This window comes from Paroedura picta, chromosome 9 (assembly GCF_049243985.1).
Source record: "Paroedura picta isolate Pp20150507F chromosome 9, Ppicta_v3.0, whole genome shotgun sequence".
NCBI lineage: Eukaryota > Metazoa > Chordata > Lepidosauria > Squamata > Gekkonidae > Paroedura > Paroedura picta.
Window position 1 is genome coordinate 24,038,582 of NC_135377.1, and position 20,522 is coordinate 24,059,103.

Consider the following 20,522-nt stretch of genomic DNA (forward strand, 5'->3'; position numbering starts at 1 on the left):
TCTGTCCCTTAAAAATCTCATCTATATTTAGTCCAACCCTGAAATGTTGACTACAGCTAAGACCAAGCTCAGCAAAAGTCTGCAAGGGCTAATTTTTAAAGCTTTAGGAAACTGGACAATCACTGAACTTAGCCTAACTTACATGGCTCAGGGAAAGCCCCCAAGACTTGGGATCAAAGAAGCAGTGTAGTCTCTGAGCTAGGGAAGCTCTTCAAATGTTGTCATCAAGTCTCCATTCTGGAGCATCTATCTCCATCTCTTCCATCTTGGCACTGTGACCAGCTCATAACTGCTTGCCACGCAGGGCTTAGAAACAAGTCACAGGCATTCTCCAAGACAAAAAAAATGAGAACCATCAGAAAGAAGGCAAAATTGAGCATGATCCCAGTCACTCGTACAATGTCAGCCTCAGAGAGAAGCCAAGCTTTTATCTTGACCTAATCTTTATCAATCAGGGCCTCTCAGTAATTAATCAGAATACTTATAGTACCCCTACCCAAAAAGAAATCCCTGTATAATCTCTTTGCTGTGTGTGAGGGGGGGGACTACTAAGAGATATTTAGTCCTGAGTGATCCAATTTGGACCATCTGAATCTCCCATTAATAACACTGCTTAATCATGTAACTAAAACTGCTTCCAAAATACCTCCTCTCTTTCCTTATTTGGAAATATTCCCAGGACTCCTGACATCTGTCTCACCTTGGTCAATCATAAACCACATCTGTAAGCTCACCTGGGTCAATTCTTAGCTCCCAAACCTAGAGAGAATATTTTGCTCTGTGTTTGGTGCCAGAATTTGCCCCCAATTTTCACTTCTAACTGACTTCAAACCACTCTAATTTCTGTGGGTGTGCAGTCCGGCATTGTCACATGCCTCTTGTGCTTTCCCCCTTTTTTGTTTTTGTTTTGTTGCCTAGGTCTTTGGATCCACTCCTGGAGGGAGTTGAGACAGGTTCAAAGCCAGGGGACTGGCTTGTTGCTTGAAAAGCAGGTCAGATCCTTCTGTCAGCTGCATCTCGTCTGCCAGCTCTCATCTTTCTTGGCCACCCTGACTCACAGTTCTGTAACCTCAGAACCGGATTAGTTTTATTGTGCTGTGTATTAGGCTGCCCTTCAAGACAACCCCAGAATGAAAACTGAATGCCGTGGGCTGGACAATGGGAGTAGGTGCTGGCCAGAATTACAAACCTGTTTTTAAAAGAAGGAAGAACAAGTTTGGTCATAGTGGGGAAAGAGTGCCACAACAGTGGCCATGGATAAAGGCATGGCATCATATTTGTGAAAAAGTAACATAAAAAAATATATCAGGAGGTTAGTACCTAAAGCAAGGCACTCTCTTTCATGCTGAAAGTCTGAAAGGAAATATTCACTGGGACAAAGATGGGATGAAGCATGGACTGCACCAGCTATTTATGTCAATTTGAGGCACAAATCATGTACCCATTAGGGCCTGGATAGCTAGGTGGGGAAGGTCAGAGACCTTCACTTGATTTGCTATGGTTTAATGTAACATCTTGTTTTTAATAAGATGAGATGGAAGCAAAACAGCAGGGAGAGAAAGACAAAAGCACAGAGGTTGAAATCCTGGCTTTGCAAAAATATATCACTCAATAAAACCCAGAATAGAGCAGAAAGACAATTTCCCGCAATTCAGGCTGCAGCTATTATGTATCAGTTCAAAAGTGCTCCTTGCCTCTTCAATTAGATAAGTCGTGATTAGGCAGAATAGACTGATTAGGTTTTGTTTCCACGCTGAACGAGGACAAAAGTTGTTTTCTTTCTGATAGTGTCTATTGGTAACTACTAACAAGGTCTTTCAGATATGACTGTTTACAAGACTCAGTGCTGAAAATTAAACTTCCCCCAAAGGAAGTTTTTTTAGTTGTCGTCTTGTAACCTATCAAAAGAAAGGTATACTTTTGCCCCAGATCCTGAAAGCTATGCAACACGTTACAAAATTTCTTTATGGCGGTCATTTCCATATCGGAAACCACACATTTACAATGTATTTGCACACAAGCTCAGAGGCAGATAGAACAAGGGACACTCGAACTCAAGTTTTGACCTTTCCTCCAGAATTTCCTCAGTATGCCCATTTGTACAGCTAGGATTGTTTAAAGGGTCAAGGTTGGGCTCTACCCAACAGAAGTATCCTGAGAGACTGGCTTACTATAAAGTATGCCAGGCTGGGATGTGATATGTTAGGAACTGATCCATATATACATGCAGAAATGACACTGCCGAAGCCCTGAGACCAGTTTAATGAGCAATTTTGTGTCTTTTTTTTTTTCCAAGAAGAAAATTATGACATTCAAAACTTTTGATGTCTTGCATAAATCTATTTCATAAATCTATTCTACTCGGAATTCAGTTTACTGATGGGCCATAGGCCATTTCGATCAGATGCAAAATACACACAATCAGGATTTGCAGATAAGACACGCGGAATCATAAGGCGAGTAGAAGCATGAACATTATAAAATACATTCCTATATAAATTACTCACATAAAACATACTATATAGCGAGTCATAATAGTTGAATCTTCAACCTAATTATGCAGTTTGGATCTTATCTTTTGGCCCTGTTAGTGACATAGGTATCAGTGTCTAAATCATAGAATCATAGAGCTGGAAGGTCATCCTGGTCATCTAGTCCAACCCCCTGCACTATGCAGGACATTCACAGCCCTATCACTTATCCACTCTAACCTGCCATCCCCTTGACACTTCACAGAATCAGAATTTCAGTTGTGGAAGGCCCCAAGGAAGTAGGAAGTGTTATTTTAATAAACTGACCTCTCAGTTCATCATAAAGGGGGCCATCCATTACATAGTGCATAAGGTCCTCAACCAAGATAATACAAATACTTTTGAATACAACGCCTTAAGTTAGAGTAATCTTTACATTTTTTGTACAAGGAAGAGGGATTTGGGGGTTTAGCTTTAGCTGGGGATGCTTTAATATCTTGTCCCTGCAAGCGTTTGCGCTGGGGCTGCCACGCGTGCGCGGGCCCCCGGGCCACCCTCTCCCCCCATCACGCCGCAGCGGGAGAAAGCTTGCGGACCGCTGACTTAAACAATAGCATGTTGATATAACACACAAAAAAGTGTTTATATAAAAAAATTAAAGGCAGCCTTGATGGGAAAAAATGTGGTGCCATCAGAAATTCATAAACCTTTTTACATGTGTTTTGCATACAGCTTTCTTTGCTGTCTGAAAAAGAAACATTTCCACTTACACTCGCAAATGAATTGGGGTAGAAAAGGATTTAACTTGGGATAATTTCACAGTGTGAAAGCACTCTTAGGCCACTTGGCAGCAATTGTGACTGTTTCCAGTGAAAAACAAAGCCGATTTAGTCCAAAAAAGAGGGGCTGGAACATCAACTGCTTTCCCCTTATCATTAAAAGCAAATAACACAGAGACACTGGAGTCCAGGCGTACCTGAAAGACCACAAAGTATCCCCTCATACATGTTTGTGAATCAGAGCTCGCTTCATCAGATGATTTTGATGGGAGATCTATAACTGGTTAAGGCCACAACTTCACATTGCATGCCACTGTCAACACTTGCAGGGTGGCACTAAAATCTTACAATGTGGCAATTTCAACCACAAAGCTTGACGTTTACAAACTTCACATGTATCCTTATTTCCGTGGCTTGAATTCATGAAGGACGTCTTGGAAAGACAATACAACGAATACAGCATGCTTTGCAAATCAAACTGCAGGGTCTGCCCTTAACTGGGCTGATCCCTACCAAGTGGTGTGGATCCGCCAGGACCATCACAAACTGAAACACCATATTCAAAACCCAGTAAACAAATGACAGAGAGACTGACTTAGCTGAGAGCTACAGTGTGAGGAGAGAGGAAGAGGGGGAAGAAGTCTCCATCTCAGTGCCTTTTCCTGACCAGGCAGAGCCAAAAGGAATCATCCCCCCTCATTTTGGTCATTCCATGTGCATGAATTATGGCATGTGGAGCAGCCAAAAAGAGGAAATACCACCCCCCAAGCAGTTTCAGGTCAGGAAAAGGCACTTCAAAAACTGTAACATCTAATTTGGCCCTCGAGTTCTGAAATTAGCACATCTTGTCTTGCCTTAGTTGTGGTCTTATGACAGAAGTATCCTGTGTGGACAGACACACAATAAGGACTAGAACTTGAATTAAGGAATCTTGAACATAAAAGAGATCCTACTGTATTTCTTCTTTGGCCTACCATTGTTATGTTGTATTCATTTATTTATTAATTTATATCCCACTGTATAAAATACAAATCTAAGAAGCTAAAATGCATTTAAAGCAATATCATCTATTAAATTATACAAATTCAATCAGCACAGAGATTAAAGCAGAATAAAACACAGAGATGAAAACAAAATCTTTTAGGCTTCAGGAACAGAACGTTTTAACAGGCTGCTAGAAAGCATGGGTGGGCATGGGGGAGCTCCTGGAGAAGGGTTCCACAAAGGAGTAAAACACTGCCTGTTGGAAGAATAAATTGCTTTATTGAGAATGGAAACAACTTTGTAAACAGACAGAGGAAAGAGAGAGTCCTAGCGGTCTAACTAACTAACTGTTCTTCTGGAGGCAATCAGGGAGGAAGTATGCTCAAAGGAGCAGGAAGTCTCCAACTCAGCCAATCAGGACCCAGGAGGTTATCTGACAAATACCAGGAAGTTTCTAATCTAAAGAGGCTAACTATACATCTCCTCCAGTAACCCCCTGTAGGATATTGTCATATGCTATTGAATCATTCCCAGTTCAGATCTTGCATATTCCAGACCACTGAAGATTTCCATAGCAGAGCTCCTTCACTTGACAAAAGAGCACATGCATAAAAATCTAGGCGGAAGCAGTCCTGAAAAAGAACTGAGGGACTCTGAGGTAAAAGGGGAGATGAGGAGTACTGTGGTAACACGTGTACCTGGCTTTTAAATTCCTGAGTGGCGGCATACACGATTTGGATACAGCCAGTGTAAACTACACCAATCTTTAGCATCTTTATAACTTGATTTTCCAGCACATCTCTGAATGTTGGGAAAGCAAAGCTAGTTGTGCCCCTGAGAGAAATTCAGTATTCCCCATTGGTGTGGTCAAAACACTGAGAAAGAGATGAAGGTTATATTCTGCCTACAGGAATATGTAGCAAAGAGTATTGGCTTTGTTTTAGTCAACATCTCATGTTCCTCTCCACTCAGTAGTCACCTTGGATGCCAGGAATATAATTATTGCTGTTAAAAGCACCCACATCATGTACTAGTTTAGCTACCTGGCATGTATAACGGGATTGTGGGGGTAGCCTCTATCTAGTTAGGGCACTACTTGAATCAACACCCAATGGAAGACAGAAACTGTGAAATCAAGTAATACAAAACTGGATTTTCCAGAGGCTGAACCAATCTTGGTAGAAACAAGGTCACTTTTGTGCTGTATTTAGTAGGGTTCAGATATTGACCAGTTGAGATTGAGGAGGTCTTGCAAAACTAGAACGCATCATGAAATTCACCTGAATACCTTGATGGCATTAAAGATGCTGTCACACTGCCCTTTCCTATGCTACTTGAGCCATATCAGGAGCAGCAGGTCATGTGGACGAATACATCCCACAGCTCCCTCACAAGCCCATACTGCTTTTCCTGGAAACTGGGACCATAGAGGAGGCCCAAGGTGTATTCTGAAGTTCAAACCACTGTGCATCTATCTTTACATATTGGCTGTTCCGGAATACCTACCTGAATGAGGCCACCCAATAACGAAACTGCTGCTGCGACTCCAATCCTCTGCATTTCGAAGTCTGATAGACCCAAGACTATGGAGTGATTGCTTGTTGTAAGACTGCTATTCATTGGAGGCACAAGACGCTCAACAGCGTTTGCAGATATCAAGGAGGTTAAAGCAAAGGTCCCTGTAAAAGAAGAGAGCTATTTTAATTTCCAATGATTACGGTGCCTGTTTGTTTTATGCTTTTGCCCATTTACTTGTGAGTAAAGGATAGTGATGGAAATTGATGACTATACCCACATGTCAGCTCTGAGTTCTTTCTCGTCTCTCTCTGAGACGACTTTCCATTGGATATAATGGAGGGATGGGGGCACACTCTTTGGGAGCCTCTAGGTGTGGACCCCGTGGACCAAACATTTTGGGAAGTCAAGTAAGAGCCTTCTGGAGCTACCCTGAAAGTTTGGAGGCTGTACCTCAACCCCCACTCCTCCAGGCCCCAGGAAAGGCAGGAACGCGACATTCCCATTATAGTCTATGGCACCATTGAATTCCATAGGCACCAAAGTTAAAGCAGCCGAGTCCTTTGATAAATGAGTAAATTAATATAATTCCTGATTTTTTTTGGGGGGGGGGGAGGAGAAAACTTTCAAGAGGCGCACTTTGTTGAGTGAAATATTTTTTTTCTTCCATTGCCTACACCTGTGGCTACCTGTGCCCCCATTCCTGTGTGCCCCCATCCCTCCATTATACCTATTCATTGCTCCAGAAAGTTCACAATTTTTTAAAAAATAATTCTCCTCCCTGAGAACAAGGGAGAGGGAGGCAGATGCGAGGGCAGGATGCTGGAGACGACTTTAGCACATTTGAGCCTCCATACCTTCCTTCTGCTGGTTGCCTGCTGGTTGCACTATGGTAGCTGGAACTGTTTGAGGTGGTGAGTCCACTTCTCAGAGAATCACTTTAAAATGGAGGATGTAGCGAGCAGTCAGCAGGCCAGACAGTGGATGTGGGCAACGTCATGTGAAGGGGTGAGAATATTCAGCTTGCATTTGACTGTCATGACGCTACTTTTAAAGGGTGCGGAGACCCCCCAAATGATTTTTTTTTTTAAATCAGTAGCTTAAACTATTAGTATCAGGGCCATGCTACATATGACGTTTGGGATCTGTGATCCAGTACCCCTGCTTTTTCTACTACCTGGGTTAAAAGTGACCCCTGAAAGGGGAAAGAAAATTACTTAACGGGACTGTAGTGAGGACAAAATAGGGACAAAGGACCACGGACACCACTCTGAGCTCCTTGGAAGAAAAGCAGAAGGAAGAGACCCGCTCCCTTGTTCTTACTCCTGGTGGGGAAAAGAGAGAAGCAAAGAGGGTACCTGTCCTTTCCCCCCACTGAGACTTAAAGGCCGACTGTGTGGTAGCTACAGTTGGAGTGGCGGGGCAGACAGCATCCCCCTCCCTCAGCCCTACTGCCCTTAATCACATAAACTGCTATTTAACGCTCATGCACTACTTACACATCAGGAGCACAGAGCCCAAACATTATGCATAGCTGGTGTTTCCCTGGTAAACAGCTACTCTGGGGTGGCAAGATTAGCAGTGAGTAAACAGCAGAGAGAAGCACTTTAAAAGAGCGTCCCTCTCCCTCTACCGCATCCCAAATTAAGCCGCTTTCCTCCAGGTAGCTTTACAAATGCACCCCAAATGCATCATCTAGTCAAAGATTTCTTCTTTGAAGTCTACTCTTTCATTTAGTAAACAGTCGAGTTGTACTGCTACAATACTCTAGCCCCAAAATTAAATGGCATCTACTATTTCTCCAAAGTACCAGATGGTCTGAATGCCTTTCTTGCGGAAACCAATTGTCCAGCATGTCCCAGTTGGGCAATTATTACCCCTTTCAATGAAATAACGACATAGCGTCTACTTTGCTGACTCAGAGCCATCCTAGCTTCCAAGGACCTTGCCACAGAATTCAAATCCCGTTTGCCAATGACTCGCAAGGGCCTTGGACAATATGCTTTGCATACATTCTGATGCAAATTCTATGTACTTTGGACTGAACATTGTTTTCCCAGCAGACCACATGGCTCCTACAGAGCTGTTAAACAGAGCACTGCATGCACATTTTGGCACACTGGCCAATTTTCAAAAAACCACGCAATTACTCAAAAGACAATGATTGCTCCTAAGAAAGCATAACAACAACCAAAGGGAATGTGCAGAGACTTGAGCTTTTCAAACCCTGTGGGGTTAGCTTTGTGTGTGGCACCACACAATTCTGGATTTCCAAGGAGAAACTCCTCTCCCTCTGTTTGAAAGGCTCCCACTACTCGTTCCCTGCCTCCATCCCTTCCAATGCGCATTAACACAAGGGAGGCCATGACCCCATAACCAGCTCTATTGTTTTCTGCAACTGGGACCAGATGGTCTTCTCTGCAAAAAACCTGCTTCTCAGTCTTGGGTGGCCAGTGTCTCAAATTATTATCTTGAAAGGACCTTTCTTTGGTTCATAATAAACGTTATTGGAATGTTCATGGGAGCTTGCAAATTATTTAGGCTAATTCTGCCACAGCTCAGTTCAGGGGGTCTGTTGTTTTCTGGTAACTGTAACAGTAATGGCCAATAATACCATGAACAAAGTTCTACAGTTACTAGTTCTGTCTTGGTAAATTCCTGGAGATTTGGGGCAGTGTCCCAGGAGGGCAGAGTTTTGTTGTTTGTTTGTTTTGGGGCGTGGGAACAGTTCAACAGGGATGTTAGGTCTAAAGCTGCCATTTCCTTGAGAGGAACTGGTTCCTGTAGTCTGGCAATCAGTTGCAATTCTGAGAGAATGCTAGATCCTACCTGGAAGTTGGGCATCCTAACGAGATCATTCATTCATTCATTCATTCATTCATTCATTCATTCATTCATTCATTCATTCATTCATTCATTTGGTTTCCTCACCTCTCCCCGGAGGCGAGTTACAAACATATAAAAACCCCAGTAAAACCATACAATAAAACATATGAAACATATCATACATAAATCCCCAGACAATAGAACAAGATGTGGTAAAAAACTCAGTTCATATCTACTCTACCCCTTGGTAACCCTCTATCGAGGGATAGGGAGGACAGAAGGTGCCAGATGGACTTCACTACTGCCACTGTAAGGGAGGGCCAGATCTTCCATGCAGCCCAGCCTCATATAGAACCATAGAGTTGGAAGGGTCCTCCAGGGTCATCAAATCCAACCCCCTGCACAATGCAGGAACTCACAACTACCTGCCCACTCACAGTGACCCCAATTTCATGCCCAAGTGATCCCCCCACACACACACACCAAAAATCTCCAGAATCCAGCCTGGCCTGGAGGAAATTTAACTACTATCCCACAGGGGTGATCAGCAATTCCCTGGGTATGCAAAGAAGGGTCACAAGACACAAACACTGGCACATCCCTTTCTGTCCACTCATTCACAATCTGCGTAAGTTCATAAGGTCAGCATTTCATGTAAAATACCTTAAAATACCTTACATTAATGAATGCATAAATAATGACAAAAAAGAGAAAGGGAGGGAATGAGAGAGGGAGAAAGGGAAAGAAAGAAAGAAAGAAAGAAAGAAAGAAAGAAAGAAAGAAAGAAAGAAAGAAAGAAAGAAAGAAAGAAAGAAAGAAAGAAAGAAAGAAAGACCCTGAATTGGAGTCTGCCAAATGGGGAGCAACAATCTCCTTACAGTTCTGAAGCAGTCCAACATTGTGGTGTTCATGTTTTACTTGTTTATTTTTCCACAAAGAGAAATTATCTTTGGCTGAGCCCTTCCTGGTAACATTTTACCCTAGAGCAAATTTATACAGAGTTAAAGCATATTAGTCCCTGGTAAAATGCATTAATAGAGGAAGTGTTGGGGCAATATTAAATTATAGATGCAGGACCAGCTCCACTTTAATCTTAATAATGCTTCTCCCCCACCCCAACCCCCAAAATAGTTTCCTTAAACAGAGAAACTGTCAAAGGCTGTGAAGGAAAGAAACAACAAACATGGTCCTTTAAATGCTTCTGAGATGTGATTCTCTCTCCTCACAAGGGTGACCCTGGACTTCATTTCCAGTCTTCATGTCATGGCTGGATGGATACTTATCTTGATGCTTAGGGCTGATCCTGCGTTGAGCAGGAGGTTGGACTAGATGGCCTGTATGGCCCCTTCCAACTCTAGGATTCTATGATTCTATAAACACTTTTCTGAGCATAAGCCCCATGGAATAAAACAGCAATTGCATCTGACCTGCCTCTTTTCCCAGCTGTCAAGTCACAGCCAACTTTTAGTGACCCTGTGGGGTTTGTAAGGCAAGAGTCACTCAGAGGTGCTTTGCCATTGCCTGCCCCTGCATCATGACCTGAGATTTCCTTGGTGTTTCCCATCCAATTCCTAAGCAGGGTTGACCCTGCTTAGCGTCCGAGATCTGCTGCAATCAGGCCAGGCACAGGTCAGGTCAGACCCTCCTACATTGCTTCTATTGCCACTGAGAGCACAGCCTGCCAAGGGCTGCCGCTACAGCCTCCGTTGACTTCCAACAGAATCTACATGGAGCTTTTGCAAAGGAACAGAGATGGGAAAGCCACAAGGCCTAGGGCTCTTTCATGTGGTGCCAAATGGCATTTAGCTATGCTCCACCCTTTTACAGGACAATCGGCCTGCTTTTTATTGCTGTTTTATTCCAGTTATACAATAGGATAGCAATAAATATGAGGGAAAAAAGATAGGCATTGAGAAGACCTGCTTTCAGAACTAGGCTGCATTGCTTTGGAAGCACTTACCTGTGGCAACATGACGTCCCATTCCAAATACAGCATAAATAATAGCAGGGAAAAGAGATCCATACAGGCCAAACACAGGATGCACTGAAGACAGTATAGCAAAGGCAAGCCCTGTGGAACAGATAAGTAGGAATTATGAAACAATGTACAGAAGCATCCTGAACTGCATAATACTGACTTATACGCCATCAGATCATTTGTCCTTCTGGTTCAATATTTCTCTAACCATTTTTATCTCTCCCTCCTTCCCAGGAGCTTCACCTCCCCATTTTGTCCTCACAACTGAATTGCCAGCCCTGCTGCTGCCAATCCTAGGAGCTGGAGGGGTGGGGGGAATTGTGGTATCATCCAAAAGTCACACTGTGGTGTTCTAGGAATTTCCCCCAATCTCTATGGTAAACACCACTGAGATTAGGAGAAATTCTTAGAGCATCACAGGCGCTGTGATGTCATTTGCCCAATTTTTTTCTCCCACTGCTCTAATGATCAAGCATGGGCAGGAGTTCACCTGCCATGAGTAGGCAAATGAGAGGTAGAAAGAAAGTAACAGGAACATAGCAGATTAAGATTTGAATATAGGTCTCCCAAGTCTTGACAGCTACCACACATTGAAATAATATTGTCCGTTCTGACCATCTCTGGTTCCCCAGTACTCAGGGAGAAAAGGATGTTTCTCGACACCATCTAGCTGTAATCTTCTAACTAGAGAAGCCTGATAAACCACCACATAATTAAAAATATCGTACTCAGTTGCAATCAGAGCCCACTTTTCCAGCTCCCTTAGGAATGCAAGGTGAATTAAGAGTTCTGGAAGTCTGTTTTAGGTATGGGCCTCCTTCCCACTGGAAAGGGTTGTAAGTCATTGTTGGAAACTGGGGCTCTCAACAGAAGTCATTGTTGTGACTTAAGCTAGGACGGGCCTCTCTCATCTTCCCAAGACAGCAAGGAAAAAAGAAGTGTGGGCCTGCACTTGAAATCCTTTCACACCTCCCCAGCCTTTCCTGGTGAGAGAGTGTTCTTCAGGGTTCTGTACAGGCAGAACTGGCTGCTTCCTACTTGAGACTCTGTGAGATGTAGCCAGGCTCCGAGTGGTATTTTCAGAGTGCTCAAGGACATCTGCATCCTAGCCGAGCAGGATCAAGCAGCCTGAGCATGTTGCCAAGTCATCAAAGCCATCTGAAACCAAATTCTGCCTTGAAATGAACCACAGTCTGACATTTGTTTGTGATCCAGTTCCTAGTGGGGATAACTGAAAGCACTACGGGTTGGGAAAAGAGGGGCTGCACGGTTGGCACAGAATCAAGTGGGTAGCCATGTTGGTCAGAAGCAGCGCAACAAAAGTTGAGTCCGATGGCACCTTGAAGACCAACAAAGATTTATTCAAGGTGCAAGCCTTCATGTGCAGGCACATTTCCTCAGACCGAAAACACTTATAAAGGGCAGAGTCTGCACTTACTTTCTTTATTCCATTGTCAATCCTGTTGAATTCAGATCACTTTGAACTCGGGTCTTCCTCTCCCCCCTCCTCCCCATTGAAACAGGAAAGTCTTCTGCACATGGTTAGGGAGGCTCAGAAGGTGTGTGGGGGGTCTTTCTTTCTTTTCTTGAAGCCTCTTTCTTTCTTTTCTTGAAGGGGGGGGGGGGAGAAGCCAAGCAGGGAGCCTCTTTCTTTTCTTGGAGGGGAGGGGGAGAGGATCAAAAAAGGCAGAGGAGGGAGGAAAAATCCAGGATTGACAGAAGTTGAGAGAAGTTAAGGGCTCCTCCTTTAAGGCAAGCATGTCACATGACCAGGTATAGCCTATCAGAGGTTCTCTACCACGGAGCTTTCTTTATTCAGGATTAACAGCAGTCTCAGATATGGCACAATAAAGGTAGGGTCACTCCGGATCAATCCTTCTTGCTGCAGAACGAAAATTAAAATCGCCCAAAATCCAAACGGAAATCGCATTCTGTGTAGAGGGCAGGGACTGAATCGATCTGGGGTTGGAATAAAAGCTCCGTGCAGTTTACACCAAGAAGTATATGTCCTGCACACTCCAGGGTTAGCATGCACAAACCAAAGAGATTCCAGAAGAAATTTTAACAATGAAATATTCAGTCTGTATAAATAATTTGAGTGCTTGACATTGCCAGGGCTGCCGGCTCTCCCCCACCCCTGGAGGCGATCCTCAACCCCAAAATGGTTGGGGACCGCTGGTGTAAACCATTAAGTCAAATTGAGTGCTTCATGATGGCTTATTTTACACCACGATCACTGGAATGGCAGGTGCTCTGGTTCCTTTAAAAACACAGCTGCCACCTATTGCTGTGTACACCACATCACGTGTTAGAACAAACCTGCTAAGGAGGTGGCCTCCGGCGCCAGCATTGAAGGTGAACAGTACATGCAAAAGGCCAGGGAGAACTGGACTTGGAATACCAAAAAGAAAAAGAAACCCTCTGTTCTAGTTCAGGACATTAGAGCCAACTCTCAACCCCTCTCTATTTGCTGAGAAGCAAAGCTGAGTCAATTCAAAATTATAACCATTGAGGTTATAAATTTTAATTGGCAATAATAGCACTTCTAAGAGGGCAAGGATCCATCATCCAGGGATTACCATTCAGATCAGTTATTTTACAGTTTAATGCACAGTTACACCCATCTAACTTAATGGACTTCAATAGTCCTAAAAAGGTGTAACTCTGTTTATTCCTGGCCACAAATCTGGAATTGTCTTAACCTCATCATGCAGTATTCTAGGAAACCTTCCAATCTCAATGGTAAGAGAGATCTCCTGATGACAACACTTTCTCACCTGCTTGCTCTCCCTCTTTCTTCTGCGGCTTTTTGGTGCTTCCTGGCACTCTGCATGACTGCCTGAAATGGTGGAGGGGAAGAATGCACTATACACGTGACTCTCCCCCTACCTGTCACTCATGGCAGGCAGCCAATCACCTTTTTCCCTGTTTTAAAGGGATAGTGATGCAAGCATTTTTTTAAGTAAAACTTCTCCGCTGGGATGCCTGTGCAACTAATCATAGATGCACAAACCAAAGAGGGCAGGCAGTGGAATTAGAGATTGTGCTACTCTGACCACTTTGTTTACACACACTTCCTTGGCATGTGGCTTGCTGGTTGCTCTCCTCCCGGTCACATTACATATTTGGGGGAATCCAGTTTTGTGGATTACCCAACTATTGCTTTAAAATGGAAGATGTAGCTGCTGGTTTGCTGCCGGGATACTAGTTGCTGGCAACGTTGTGCAAAACGCCAAAAATATGGTGTTTGCATAAGGTGAGTATTTCACTTTTTTAATCGGGTGCGGAATGGTCCTGTGTTTCTTTGACTTGTATTGTAAGCCACCACGAGACAACTTTCATCGAGAGTGGCAGAGTAAAAATCTAAAAATAAATAAATAAACATTTTTGAAATTATATAAGCTGAGATGTAGGTAAGTGTAGAATTGGAACCCGCGGAAATCCCAGGCCTGAGATTTGGGTTCAACTACTAAATGCCTGAGATCCTTTGAAGAAGGGTGATAGACAAATTTAAAACACAAACCCCACTGAATCCATAATATTTAAACTTACATGTGAACCCAACTGATTGCAGAGCAATGTAAACAAATACAATTTCCTCAGTCATGGGATCAGACAGACAACATATCCTTTGAGAATGTTTGCATCTCCAAGCAAGATTCCTCTTGATACGCTTAGCCTTCTGGAGTATCAGAACCTGCTGGATGCAGCTCTCAAGGAGACACAATTAATTTCTCTAGTTTCTGCGCATGATTTTGAAGTATGTGCACCAGCAGCCTCAGAAAGACTGCCAAATTCTAGGCTTTTATGCCAACTCATGAAGTCTTAAGTTCCTTCACTTTTGGCAAAACCCACGAGCCAAGTATAAGATTTAGAGCTACCTTAGGTAATAGATGGGCTTTGTCCCACAGCCCAAACCTGGAATCTTTTCCTAAATTTGTTTTAAAAGCACTGATGCCTTTTGTTCTTTCTTTTCCCAGTTATTCCGGGCAATTGGAGTTCAAGGGGCATTTTTATGGCTTTGGAAAAATAAGGAGTTAGCGAAAGTTATATGACTGAAAATCATAGGCCTCATGGGAAGCTGACGATTAAGAACCAACTTCTCTACCTGGCATGAGTGGTTATGCTCTTGGAGAAAATGATTGTGATATAAGGCAAGGAAAACTTGGAAAGCCCTGATCATAATAAAATCTCTGTGTCCTCAGGCCAGAACATCTGGCCCAATAACACTTTGGGGAATCACAAATGTATTAGTAGTAGAGCTATGAACTTTAATCCATTGATTTGTAGGCCTGCCAACCTCAAGGGGGAGCACAGAGGTCTCTCAAAATTACAGCTGATCTCTAGAGCAGGGGTCGTCAACCTGTGGTCCTCCAGATGTTCATGGACTACAATTCCCATGAGCCCCTGCCAGCGTTTGCTGGCAGGGGCTATGGGAATTGTAGTCCATGGACATCTGGAGGACCACTGGTTGACTACCCCTGCTCTAGACTAGAGAGAGATCCTTTCCCCCTGAAGAAAATGGGCTCTGGAGGGTGAGTTCTATGACCTCGCATTTCATTGAGGCCCCTCCCCTCCTCAAATCCTGCCCTCCCAAGGTTCCCTCCCAAATCTCTGAGAGTTAACACTTTAATAGCAAATTAACCAGCGGAGCCAGGAACGAGAAATGTCTCAAGGCACGGATCTCTTGAAGGGTCTGCCAGTATGTATAGGCAATAGAGATTTGTCATCTCCCTTTGCCCTGAGCCAAACACAATATACACAATTTTTTAAAAATTAGTCTTGTGGTTAGTATTCCAATCAGGCCGACATTTGCTCTATAAGGTGAAGCTATGACGGCATTTCTCTCTGTTTGGAATATTATTGCACATTATAACATGCAACCAAAGAAGATTGCCTAGAATGATATGAATTCCAGCGCATTTTTGTAAAAACCTGTGTCTTTCGTATTACTGAGGATCCTTGAGCTTGTTTACTTTGCCTCTAATTGCTTACTGGATATGAGGACTACGTTCAACGTAATGCTGGCAAGACAACAGAACTCACCTGTGGGACTTTGCACACCATCTCATTGAAACTGGGCCGTGCCCCATGCTAAGCAACTATGTTTGCGTAGGATGCCAGAAGTCTTTAGCCCATGGGATACTAATTAAGCGCATGTTACTTTCTGGCACAGGTAGCAGCCCAGTTCAAACGACATGCTGCATGAATGCAAAGTCCGTGACAGCCAAACCTGCCTTGGAAACCCCTGGGGAGTTAGGGCAGAGTTTGGGGAGAGGGGAGATCTCATCAGGGATGTGACACCATCTATCCAAAGCAGCTGCTGTCTCCAGGGAACTGATTTATGCAATGTGGCAATCTGTTGTGACAGCAAGAGAACTTCAGGCCCCAAGTGGAGTCTCAGGGGTGAGTGCTTCTGCCTCACCGGCATCACATTTTAATCTGGTGCAGATATTACGTAGAGGCTGTTTCAGCCAGTGGCCACATGGCATTTCTAACTTGTATAACAGGTCTAAAGAGTACCTTACATTCCAGTCATTGTTGGTTTGGGGATTCTACTTCATTTGCAAATTACTTAGTTTTATTGTTTCAAGGACACCTTAATGGCAAGGTTAGCTTAGACTGGAGGAAGGACAGGAACACTCTAAATAAATAAAAGTAAGCCATGGGCATTTTCAACCTTTTCCTCCTTTGTCCCTGTGAAGAAATGCACTTATTTCTATGGAGATGTGAAATGAGGAAAACCTTTTTTCCTCTCTGGGCAGAGAACGGGCAGGGAGGAGGAAGTCAGCCAGTGGCTTTCCAGACTCCTTTCAGCTACCTCTTAAGAAATGCTAATAGATCTAACTCCAGTGTTCCTCCCCCTTCTCTAAGAAAGGAACAGAGATTGGGAGGTGTTAAATATTAGAGAGACTTCAGGAAAGAATTCCTGAAAAATATCCAGGAAAAGCTTATCTGACAGTCTGACAGGTCTAGCGTTTTCATGGCAGACTCAGTACGGGGTGGTTTGCCAGTGCCTTCCCCAGTCATTATTGCTTTACCCCCAAGCATGCTGGGTACTCATTTTACCGATCACGGATGGAAGGCTGAGTCAACCTCGAGCCGGCTGCTGGGATTGAACTCCCAGCTTCATGGGCAGAGCTTCAGACTGCATTTCTGCTGCTTTACCACTCTGCACCACAAGAGGCTCTACATGGGTACATCTCCCAAAACCAAAGACTAAACACAGCAGTACAAACCAATGGGCTAATTAGCTGGCAAGATTGTTTTTAAGGATTTAATATGTAAAGTTAAATTACTGATAAATTGTATTTTTACTGTTATGTTTTTGTGGATTTTTAAATGTTGGAAACAGCCCCAAGCCAGCTTGCTGGGAGGGGCAATGTATAAATCTCAAAATGAATAAATAAATAAAACTGAGGTCTGGAAAAGGCAGCCATTAGCCATGTGGTAGCCGGGACAGCTGAAGAAAACTTTGGGGTAATGGAAACTCTGTAGAGATCTGTAATTTCCTAAGAAGCCTGCCCTATATGCTAAGATATGATAGGGCATGTATATAGAGAGGGATAAATTGCATCTTACCCATTTCTTTTGGACCCCTTCCTCAATCTGGTGCTGTGCTAAAAGTATGCTTGTGAACCTTTTCTTCTTATTAAAAGGAAGATGTTCACAAGCATGCTTTTAGCACAGGCAGGGCAGAATAGGACCTGCAGCCAAAATGTGGCTCATTTTGCCACACTCCCCTTTTGAATCAAGCCCACATTCCTACCCCCTCCTCCACCCCAAAACATGACATGCTCAAGGGCAGGTCCTTCAGCGTAAAATGGAAACTGTGGCCAGACAGTCAGTTCTACAAGCTACCTGTGAGATTTCTAGAGCTTGGAAATCAGTTTTAAGAAGGAAGATCAATATTTGGAAGGGAACATGACTTAGTAGTAGAGTATTATTATTATTTATTATTATTTATTTGATTTGTATGACCGCCGCTCTCGGAAACCGGCTCGCGGCGGTTCACAACATTTTAATACAATACAATATATTAATCATTAAAATTCCCCATTAAAACCCCATTAAAACAATGACTAAGTCACAATGATGGCGATTAAAACTATTCCCGTACAGGCCCACTGGATGAGCAGAAGGGAACGGAGGATAATTGGGCATAGGATGGAACACTCTGGGGAACCAGGTCAGTTTAGTACTGGTCTCCCCCCTCCGGGGAGAGGGGTCCGATCTTAGCCCCGGGCCATCACCCGGCCTTAGACAAACGCCTGGCGGAAGAGCTCCGTTTTGCAGGCTCTGCGGAACTCAGAGAGCTCCGACAGGGCCCGCAGCTCTTCAGGGAGCTCATTCCACCAGGTAGGGGCCAGGACCGAAAAGGCCCTGGCCCTTGTCGAGGCCAGGCGTGCCTCCCGGGGTCCTGGGATCATCAGCAGATTCTTACCCGCAGAGCGAAGTGCCCTGCGGGGGGCATAAGGAGATAGGCGGTCCCTCAAGTATGCAGGACCCAAGCCGCGTATAGTCTTAAAGGTTAGTACCAAAACCTTGAACCTGATCCGGAAACAAACTGGCAACCAGTGCAGCTGCTTCAGCAGAGGCTGAACATGGGACCTCCAAGATGATTTAGTGAGGACCCGTGCAGCTGCATTCTGTACCAGCTGTAACTTCCGGGTTAGAGACAAGGGTAGGCCCGCGTAGAGCGAGTTACAGAAGTCTAATCTAGAAGTAACCGTTGCATGGATCACAGTGGCCAGGTGTTCCGGGGGCAGGTAGGGCGCTAGTAGCCGAGCTTGGCGTAGATGGAGAAACGCCGTCCGGGCTACCTTAGTGACCTGGGCCTCCATGGAAAGTGAGGCATCCAGAATCACTCCCAAATTCCTGGCTTGGGGCACAGATGACAATTGTACCCCGTCCAGGCAGGGAAGACGCGCTTCCTGTTCCTGCTCCCTTCGGCCTAGCCAAAGGACCTCCGTCTTGGAGGGGTTGAGTCTCAGGCGGCTCTTCCTGATCCATCCAGCCACTGCTTCCAAACAACTGGCGAATTTTTCTGGGGGGAGATCTGGCCGGCCATCCATCAAGAGATAGAGCTGGGTATCATCAGCGTACTGGTGACACCCAAGCCCATAACTCCGTACCAGCTGAGCCAGGGGACGCATATAGATATTAAATAACGTGGGGGAGAGCACCGCTCCCTGTGGCACCCCACATGGGAGTGCAAAGGAGTCGGATAACTCCTCCCCCACAGCGACCCTCTGTGATCTGTTCTCTAGAAAGGAGGATAGCCATTTAAGAGCCACCCTTCCAATCCCAGTATCAGCGAGGCGGTGAACCAAGAGCTCGTGGTCAACCACATCAAATGCGGCTGACAGGTCTAATAGCACGAGAATGGCCGACCCGCCCCGGTCCAGCTGGCGCCGGAGATCATCTGTCAGGGCGACCAGCACAGTCTCCACCCCATGGCCAGGACGGAAGCCAGACTGGTATGGATCAAGGGCCGAAGTTTCCTCCAAAAATGCTAGGAGCTGGTCCGCGGCGGCCCTCTCAACCACCTTGCCCAGGAATGCAAGATGCGATACCGGGCGGTAGCTGGCGGGGTCCCGCGGATTCAGCGATGGTTTTTTCAGAAGAGGGCGAACCACTGCCTCCTTGAGCCGCTGAGGGAATTCTCCCGATGTAAGGGAGAGGTTTATAATCTCCCTCAGGGGAACACCTATCCGTGGGTCGCTGATCTTAAGCAACCACGACGGACAGGGATCAAGGGGGCAAGTGGTCGCCCTCACCGACCCTAGCAATTTGTCCACTTCGGATAAAGAGAGCCGCCTGAAGCCATCAAACCTGATCCCCCGTAACGGCCACGGAGCTTCTAGTTCACGAACTGTATCAACTGTGGCAGTAAGGTCACGACGGAGCGACAAGATCTTATCCGCAAAATAGCTCGCAAAAGCCTCGCAGCCTAGTTCCAATTGACTACTATTTTGATGCCCTCTTTCGAGGGCAGTAAGGGTCCGAACTATCCTAAATAATTGGGCTGGGCGAGAGCTAGCGGACGCGATTTCCGCAGCAAAGTAGTCACACTTTGCCGCTTTCACCGCCATCTCATACGCCCTCATAAGCGTGCGATGAGATGTTCTTGTAGCTTCGTCGCGGGTCTTCCGCCACACTCGCTCTAGCCGTCTCACCTCCCTCTTCCTCTCCCGAAGCTCCGCGGTAAACCACGGGGCCTGCTTGAGGCGAGGGCGGAGAGGGCGCTCAGGAGCTATCTCGTCAATGGCGGCCAACAGGCGGGACTGCCAGTCCTCCACCAAGGCCTCCAACGAGACACCGGAGGGCATCGGGTCCCGCAGAGCATTCAGGAATCCTTCGGATTCCATAAGTCTCCGTGGGCGGACTAAAATGCGTCCGTCACCCAAACAGGGGAGGGGTGGCATCCGTAGGCGAGCCTTCAGGGTATGGTGGTCAGACCACGGAACGATGTTGTTAGCCACCAGATCGATCTCAACACCAGCACCAAAGATCAGATCCAGGGTGTGGCCAGCCTGATGAGTGGGACCAGCAACAAATTGCGAGAACCCCAGTGTCGCCATGGCCGACACCAGGTCCAGGCCAAGTCCTGGAGCCGACGAATCCGCATGGACATTAAAGTCCCCCAAAATTAATAATTTGGGGAACTGCAATGTCCAGGCGGCCGCCGCCTCCAGCAGGCCCAGCAGGGCATCGGGCGGCGCAGTGGGTGAACGGTACACCGCCCAGATGGCCACGTTCTCGACCGATTCCCACGTCAGGCCTTGTATGTGCCTTGTATGCAGATGGTTCCAGGTGCAGTTCAGTTAAAGGGATAAGGAAATAGATATGGGATAGTATTTCATATTGCCAATGGCTGGTGGGGAATTCTCTGCCCCCAGCCACAATCTCCCACCCTCAATACAGGAGCAGGAAAAAATTGTCCTCCACAGTTGGACTGGAAGAAAT

At 45.3% G+C, this 20,522-nt stretch overlaps 1 protein-coding gene across 1 annotated transcript in view; it reads right to left on the reverse strand.

Annotated features, from left to right (window-relative positions):
- SLC26A7 (solute carrier family 26 member 7) overlaps nt 1-20,522 on the reverse strand; it is a 73,100-nt gene that overhangs the window by 42,621 nt on the left and 9,957 nt on the right. The window contains exons 2-3 of the mRNA XM_077351938.1: nt 10,536-10,646; nt 5,737-5,913 (exon numbers count right to left, since the gene is read on the reverse strand). Coding sequence (XP_077208053.1) covers nt 5,737-5,913; nt 10,536-10,646 — 288 coding nt within the window. The remainder of the gene's footprint in view (nt 1-5,736; nt 5,914-10,535; nt 10,647-20,522) is intronic.